General features: G+C 45.3%; 1 protein-coding gene across 1 annotated transcript; it reads left to right on the forward strand.

The window, feature by feature from the left end:
- Positions 1 to 608: 608 nt before the first annotated feature.
- Positions 609 to 2,407, forward strand: CCR75_003849 (uncharacterized protein). Its single transcript, XM_067961941.1, has 2 exons — positions 609 to 1,675; positions 1,756 to 2,407. The coding sequence occupies exons 1-2, from the start codon at positions 623 to 625 to the stop codon at positions 2,194 to 2,196; spliced, it is 1,494 nt and encodes a 497-aa protein (XP_067823531.1). The 5' UTR covers positions 609 to 622; the 3' UTR covers positions 2,197 to 2,407.
- The last annotated feature ends 6,743 nt before the right edge of the window (positions 2,408 to 9,150 follow it).

The following is a 9,150-nucleotide window of genomic DNA, read 5'->3' on the forward strand; positions in this document are numbered from 1 at the left end:
TCCGTTCTATGTAAACGGTCTTACCCACCCACGCGTTCCATTAACGATACCATTGCGTGGTTCAGGGCTTGGTGGGGGAGAATTAGCCGATAGGCTTTCTGATATCAGCCCTGTTACCGTTCGGAAACAAGTAAGCGATAAATAGCACTTAATATGTATTGCGAGCGTATCTTTCTAGATACCTTGCGTAACGGATGACGCTAGCCGTCATCACGGATGACGCTGGGCGTCATCCCCCTAATGTGAATGCTTCCATGTGCATCACTACACAAGGGTTGGTCACAAATTTGCACCACACCCGAGTGGTGGGTCTAATTACTATTATTTAGTATTTGACCATCCCCTTAAGCACACCAAGTGTACTTAACGGGGACGGTGTAACATTAGGGCAACTTAATCACGTTACACCGCTACACAACGGCAGTATGGCTCGGTTGGTAGTATTTTAGTAATTGCAGATTTTAAGGATTTGTTTCACTATTTGGATAATTTTTCCATCATAAAATTGGCCTTTTGCAACCCATGGGCCGAATCGGTCTTCCTCAAGTTCGTACTTAACCAAGCCAGTTCTTCATCTAGACTGGAGGTGTGGCGGTATAGTGGCTGAGTTTTGGTTGAATTTATGGCCTTCCTGGAGGATGAGGATTCCATGGGTGCTTTTAGTGCCGCGCTATCGTTCGTGGAGCAGTACTCCATCGACTCACCAGTATTAAGAGCATCTTTGTCATCCGATACGACCCTTTCTCCTGTTGATAAGTTCGTGCTTCCATCATCGCCTACTTTTCCGGTCCATCATACACCATCTCATACCGTCAGCGATTTGACAGTATCAGCTTTGCCTTCTCCACGGTTTCAACTATCACCACAATCGTCTATGAGACTTCGAAGTGGTGATTTTGCTGCCGCATCAGTCTTAAATAATAATAAATTGGTGAGGAGAGGCAGAAAGAAGACGACAGGCGGCATTAAAAAGCCGATGACAAGAGGAGATCCGAATCGAGCTCGAAATGAGCGAAAGATCGAGCTAGCTTTTCTTCGTGAAAAGGTAACACAACTGGAGGTTGAACTACAGGCGCAAAAGCTTCATTCGAGAAAGCAGACAATTCGTCTCAAAGATGAGAAGCAGCACACTGACTTAAAAGCGCACGATTGTACCATGACTGCACATGAAACTGCGCAGATACCAGGAACTTGGGAAGAGGTGGCATATCGACAACGCAGGAGGAGGGAAATAGCAGAGCGCGAGAATGTTCGCCTTAAACTTATTCTCCAAGATCAGATTCGAATGGCCAGAAATCTTGAGAGCTTACTGTTGAAAAGGACAAAGCAGCAAGTGGCTAAATGCTCGACTTTTTCTCAGAATAAGGTGTCCAAGTACTCGCAAGGACGGACGCTTGAATTTCGAGCTGATGTGAACGATTTTCAAGACTTGCTGATACATTTAGACCGCGCATATCACGAGGTTGATGCAGTATTCGCAAAGAATGGGCTGGCAACGATGGAAGCTACGCATCGTGATGCCAGAATGCGTGAAGGAGCTGACTGCATGTATCTTGATATCTTTGCTAACAAAGTAATGCCATTTGGAATGCGCGCAACTGCAAAAGCTGTGTGGGACCATTTTAAGGGAGCAGAAAAGCATCGCGGCAACATGTATGAAGGAAAAGTGGCTAAGGTAAGGTCCGATTAGAAATAGTTGCTGCTACAAGAATGTTTTAGCAGACTGACGCTGTGTTTGTAACCACGATAAAAAAGCACTTGGAGTCGCCAAATATGCCCGATACCATTATGGAGGATTTTGCTAAGGAGTTTTTTGCCGACAATGCACGCGCTGATTTCCATGCTAAGCAAGTGCTCCGTCGATACGTTGAAGAAGATCGCGAAATAGTGATCTGGATCGCAAGTGTTGTCCCGCTAGAATTTGACGACCAGCGCGTGAAGGGCCTTGCCTTTCGCCACCAGGGTTATGCTCTCGTTAAGCGATCGAAGTCATCAATGCCCGACCAAGAATTTTCACTCTTTCAGCTTTGCTCCCTGGTGTCTCCGGAAAAAGAAAATTTAACGGTGTGTGACCCCGCGGCAGTACGTGCGCTCACAGATTTTATGTTGGGAACCGTGGCAGGTAATATTACGGCAAGCCAGGAGTTAATTGAGAATGTGTTAATGGATCAAGCTGTAAATGCTCAGAATCTATAATTTTTCTGCGATAGTCGCGCGATAACATCAATGTTTGCATGAAATATAAAAACATGACTATATTTTCTCTTGACACCGGACGCTGCGGCAATTAAAGTTTAATTCTCCGATCACTGCGCCAGTGGTAATTTAAGTCAAATCTACATTCTTGCACGATGATTATAGTGGAATGTGCTCACAGTTCGTAATACACTTCTTTTTTTTACCTCGGAATAATCTATTGCCTTCCATATTACGCGGATCAATCATACTACTTAATGTAAGTCCTCGACTTCGCTTTGTTATCACCGAAAAACAAACATTACCAGACATAATAGGCCACCAGGTCAAATAAACAAACCTAGTCGTTTATGAGAATGAGAAGATGCAAATAGCCTCATAAGCAGACGGCAAGACGTTGTCTATGTGTCGTTTACATGGACGGATCAAGGTTTTTAAAAGCCTGAATCATCCGATACCAAATCGACTCAGCATCGACTTCCCAATAAACAGTCTTTGGCTCATCGCACTTGTACTTTAACTGCATGGACAATCAGCTCATTGATCCCAACAATCTGTGGCGCTTGTATTTTTAATCCGCGTGCCCACCATTTCAAACGTCATTAGATTGCTAGAGCGATATAGTGAGCTACTTCGGCAAAGTATAGTTGACTTTTGAGTTGGTAAAAGTGAGTGAATATTAATTTCCGTCTAGCGTCAATTTTAGTGAATTTTAGTCAATGAATTAGGGGGTGAGTGAATTCTATCAAGAGGAGAGTGAATACTAACGGCTCCCAATTTCAATAGTATCAGAAGTACATATTGCGAGTAATTACAGAATTGGTTGCCCTTCTACATCTACCACCTCAATTCACGGACAAGATAAATTAGTCAGATTCTCAGCTTTCTAGATCAGTCAGTCAATCTCTTATATGGCAACAACAGTCCTCCCTCTGATAACTTTTCTTTCGAAACGTGGTAACCCCTGCTAACTACAAAATTTGACGTCCACCGTGGTCGATAAGTGCTGCAATTGGTGTTCTGCCACTGAGGAACGAATTCCGCATTTTAACCTGAAAAAAGGATTAGAAATGAATTTGACTAATTTTTCTTAAGTACACAACATTTTGAGGCCGATTCAGGACTTTACGTTTACATTGTAGATGTCCCCCACGCTAGCCCTTTTTGTAAATCTTGCAGCTCAACAGTTTTTCTTGCCTCGCAAGGTCTACCACCAGATTGGAGGATCCTTTGAATGGTAGTTTTTGCTTCAACAGTAAGGCTTCATGCTATAGGATATCCAGCAGTGTTTTCTTTACTGCTCATGATTATGTTGACCATTCTTTTTACAAGGAATCTCCATTTTAAATCATGTTTACATATTGCAGCGTAGATTAAAAATGGGCAGCCAATTATCTTAGTTGCAGTTTTTCGCTGTCGATTCTCCTGAATAAGGTTTAACCTATTCTTATTTTTGAATCAAGAAAGTTATAATTTGTGTCTTAAGCACCCTTTGTATAGTTGAAAATTTCCTTGCATCGTATGTCCCTCCTAAGTCGCACTTATGTAGTATCACGGATTTTTTGAAGAGGTTTTGGATTAGAACCTCAAATTACAGCAGTTGTGAAATAACAATTTTATTTTGCGAATTTTAAATTCCTTTTTTATTTTTTCTATAATCGGGAGCAACAATTAAAAGGAGCGGTTTATTTAAATTAAAAATCTACATATACTTTAAAAAGTAGTTGTGAGTTGTGCGGATATCAATAGACATGCTAACGTAATCTTTAGATTTTGCCGTTGTCAGAGCAAATTAATCATATACCGAGATTGCCCCGTCATAGAAGGAACTTCGTTATGAACCCCCTGATTGGACATTACCATTATACAGTCGGTCATATGCCAATACAATGAAAAATTGTCAAGGGTTCTATACATTTCACTGAACGATGCCTACCGGCTTTTTAACGGATGGTTCTGTATTATGGCTCAAACGACAATAGCACGGAGAAAGCGCGCGAATAAAAGATAAACTTGTATTTTCCATCATGTATATATAAAATCCCTTAAACGTAAAAGCCTAACGCAAATTGGAGAAACTATATTTTTCTTTATATATATTTACCATGTAACGGACATGGGTACTTAACGTGGAGATCAAGCAATACGTCTGTATTTAATTGACCTGCTACTCGGATGGGGTTCACATAGTGACCCACCTTTGAGTATGTGGTGCACACTAGGTGCATTCACCTTAAAGGAGATGATGCCTAGCAGAAAGCTGGCGTCACCGGATTAGATCTGGGACGAAAGGCATCTCTATAATGCTAATAGAGATAAATCAGTCTTGAACTTACTAATCCACAAGGTGCACGAGAAGATGTTGGAAGGTGAATGTTGAAGCAAAGGACTGTTGTCTTTGGTCTGAAACGGTACCGGATTCTACGATTAGCGCCAGACGTACTTCGACTATCCGTAGTTAAAGCAAGGTGTAATTAGGTAGCGTTGACCAACAACCAACCGTTTTGGAGCTGTTGGAGCAGAGAGACTTAGGCAACAAAACTAGCTAGACTAATAATAAACAGAATCGTATATTCCTTTGAAAGCGCTCAACGTTTTTACTTTCTACAGGTTACGAGCCCAATGGCTGACACAACTGATACGAAGCCAACGGCGGCACCATCAGTTCACGCGAAGGCCTCGCCAGCCCGCGGGGCATCGCCAGCACGCGTTGCTACGTCAGTACGCGCTGCTGTAGTCGTTGAAGGGTCACCAGCTCGCGAAAGAAGCTTGGCGACTGAAGACAAAATACTCGCGGCTCTCACCGCTCTTACCGACCGCATGGCGAAGATGGAGTCTTCGCAGCGCAAGCGGGAAGAAGACGAGAAGATGCTGGGTGCTGTAGAGAGCGGCATGTTCGCATCGGCTCTCGGTACAAACATGCGTGCACGCCCGATGACTATCGTCACACTAATGGACTCACCCGAGCAGAAGCCAGCTGCGCTATCGCCGAGACCGCGCGCGCCTGATCTCGAAGAGTCGATGTTTGCGTCACTCGCGCTGGGGCATGGCTAGGCGCCGCTGCATCAGCCCAGACAGACGCCAGCTCGGCTGATGCTGCAGCTGCACGCCCTTCGACTCCAGCACACACGATGCAAGCTCCGGTGACAGCAGGTTAGTTTGCGACACCTAACGCTAGTCAGAGGAAGCTGTCCATACGAAATTTCGATGGATCTGAGCACTACAAAGGGCTTGGATCTGTTTTTTTATTGGGGACGCACTTTCTTGCGCGCCATCAACCTGGCCGAAGCCTCGTGCGAATTTACGTGGAGTGAGGACGTTAAGGTCGACCTGCTCGGGCATCATCTCAGTGGTACGGCTGAGAGATCCTTCCACAAGAAGGTGGACAGGTGGTGGAACCAAAGAGCGACGCTGGACTATGTCATGTGCCAGCTGCTCGCGACGTTCAAGACTAGGTCCTGCTTACTCTCACCTTACACGGAAAGGCCCAATGAACTTGGGTAGTAGCTTACTGCTACCCACATTAGTAATTAACCGATTAGATATGTTTACCGTATAGAGTAGTACTAGATCATTAATCTTAAATGAATGAACATTTGCTCTTGCATCTTTGTCTGCATTCCGATTCTGACGGTCCACTGCGTTAGCAATGGAATTCTGAACGAAACGGATTATTGATTCTCGAGTTAGCAGAAATTCTTCTGCTGACTCATTTGCTTTGTCTTTTTGTACGCTTTGATCGCACTGACATGAGTTTTTTCTCACCTTCGATGTCGATTTCTTCGACATCGACATCACTCGCGCCGTTGTTAACTTTGACGCGTGATGAGCATGAGCCAGAAATGGTTTTGCTCGTGCGAGTCCCCCCCTTAAACTAGATGATGCTTCTAATTGGGGGGGGTATGCGAGGATGGCGTAAGCCATTCACGAAGCACGGTATATACGTTGTAGACGCATGCACCGAATTATTGATGGCGAATACGACCATCGATAAAAACTCGCTCCAATTCGGATACGATTGGACGTAACCTCGAAGTATCTCTTCGAGGACGCGATTTACGCGTTCTGTTTGACCATCCGTTTCTGGGTGATCGGATGTTGACATAGTCAGCCGTGTTCCGAGAGATCGGAACACGGATTGCCAGAACTCCGCCGTGAACCTTGGATCTCTATCCGAGACTAATTCACGGGGTAACCCGTGGAGTTTGAATACCGTGTCGATAAAGACACGGGCACAACCCGGAGCCGTAATCGACTCTGGTACTGCAGCAAGATGTACCATCTTGCTGAATCTGTCTACATAAACACGGATTCCATTGTTTTTGTGATCGTCTTCGGGAAATCCGAAGACGAAGTCCATAGATACGGACTGCTAACATTCTGCCGGAAGTGGTAAAGGTTGGAGAGGTGCACGGTATGAAGGGCTAGGCTTCACCCGTTGACATACCTCGCAAGCACGAATGTACTTGCGCACGAACTGATACTGGCGGGGCCAGTAAAAGTCGCGACTTACTGTGAGGTAAGTCTTCTCACGTCCACGATGCCCACTTGTTGGTGCATTGTGACACTCATACATGATGCGCAAGCGCAATTCATTGTGAGTTGGGACGACGACACGTGGGGTGTCGCCGGTCACGGCTGTGTAATACAATAAGCCGTTGCGTGTTGTGTTTCGATCGGATGACGATCGATATAAAGCCAGTAAATCTTTAAAAGATTTATCGGATGGATTCATTAAATGATCCATCAAACATAGAAGGTCCTTATCTTTTGTGTAGGCTTTTTTTGTCATCAACTAAGGTTGATGACGGAACACTTGTAGTGAGTGTTGCAACAGTGGGATTAATTTCACTGTTGGAGTGCACTGCTGACTCGAAACCGGGTCGGCGTGATAACGCATCAGCGACGACATTGAGTCGTCCTGGTTAGGATACGACGGAGAATTATACTCCGCGAAGCCCGATAGCCACCTCGCCATTCTACGCGAGAGGTGTGGGCTGTTCACGGTCGTGCGCAATGACGCATGGTCCGCATATTTCATGGCAAGAAGTTCCTTGCAATGCTCTGGACTAATTGCGTTCAGCTGGTTGCAGCTGGCGCGATGGTAACAGACGACGCGCTCCGCGCCGTCTGTATCGTATTGCATTAAAGCGCAGCCGATTGCGAAATCGCTGGCGTCACAGACCACATGAAATGGTCTGTCTTGATCTGCAATCGCCTAGATGGGCGGTTGCAACAAGCTTTGATTGATACATTAAAAGAAATGCTGACAATCAGCGTTCCATAATCATTTCTCGTCTTTTTTAAGAAACGAGAGACATGAACCGTCATCTCTGCATAATTGCGAGAGTACTTGTGCAAGTACGTCGCTAAACCAAGGAACTTTCTAAGCCACTTGACATCGACTGGAAATGACCAGTCAGTAATTGCCTTGATCTTTTCGGGATTAGGGCGCACGCCGTGCTTTCTGACGATGCCCCCAAGAAGTGGTATTTCACTTGCAGCGAATGTACACTTCTTGAGATTTGCGTACAACTTATGCTTTCGCATAAGTGTAAGAATTTGACGAACGTGAGTTTATGTACTTCCGCGTCCGTCTTTCTGTCCATGGCTCGGCTATGGACGAATAGTGCGAATTCTCGCACCGGCCTCAACAAATTCGTTACGCATCTGTTGAATGTTGCAGGGGCGTTAGTCTTACGCCGTGTGTTATCACTGAAAATCGATCTGGACTTTTTGTTAACGTGCCCCTGAGGTATTACTAGCCAATCCCAGAGCATCCCATTGGGAGGGCTCACTGCTGTGTCCGGGATGTCAAATTCACGCGTAACGATCTCATAAATCCATCCATCAGATCCATAGACGAAAAGATGGTACTCTTAGACATATTATCTATGTTAACGTATATCTAGGTTTCGGCGTTGGAACCGGTACCGTTGCAGCATTCATTTTATTGAATGTGTGCACTATCCGCCACCCTCTTGTGGCCTTTTCACACACAGAAGGTCGGAGAGCTATGTGGGGAGGTTGACCCCCTTACATGGCCCGCTTTTAATCGATCGACAAAGAATTTATCGATCGCAAGTACTTGTTCACGAGGCAGTGGCCACTGCTTCATGACACAGTACTACGAGCCCGGTTTGAGCTCGATCTCATGTCGAGTGCCTTTATCCTTAGGCAACTCGCATGGAACTGCTTCAGGGAATACATCCCTGAATTCTATTAAATCCTCGTATAAAGGATTTGTCTTGAGTGACTCCCAGGATTGAGTAGTGTATCTTTCAATCCGAGTCTTCACATCGAAGACACTTTCGTCCATCGATGAGCTGCTGAGAACCCGTTCGTTCTCTGCAAAAATTACCGCTGACCGAATGTCGGTTACGTAATTCGTCCTCTGTGACGAGTACGCAGATCTGCTTGATTTTACCACCATGCAGATCTCTCAAGAACCGCTTGGGTTCTAGGGTTGGTAATTGAGTTATTTTCGAATTTAACTTCGGAGGTGCATACAGATCAAGAGTATAAGCGCCTACTTTTGATCCGTCATTATCCAAGACATTTAATGTCTCGGTTTCTTCTTGGATTTATCCACAGGCTGCCGAGGGATTAATGCCTCGGGATGTTGAAGTCTAGTTACTTCAGCTATTTGAGGAGATTTTTCCTCAAGTACGTGGGGACCTTTTCCCTCGACGTCTTCTGAGTGTGATTGCGCTATCACAGTCGGGTCCTCTACGGTGGACTCTCTACTCGACCTAGGATCATCGTGTTGTCCTTTTTGGGCAACCGGTTTACTCCTTGAATGTCGCCCGCTAGGCGTTCATTCATGTCTCAATCCACTCGACTTCTTCGAGTGGTGGACCTTCGGCGCTGCCTGTGCATTAGCACAGCCGCCGGCAGCTGCTCCACAGTGTGATTAGTAATCACACTGTGATTTTGTGCAGTTGTACTAACGAC

Source organism: Bremia lactucae, linkage group LG13 (genome assembly GCF_004359215.1).
Source record: "Bremia lactucae strain SF5 linkage group LG13, whole genome shotgun sequence".
Lineage (NCBI taxonomy): Eukaryota > Oomycota > Peronosporomycetes > Peronosporales > Peronosporaceae > Bremia > Bremia lactucae.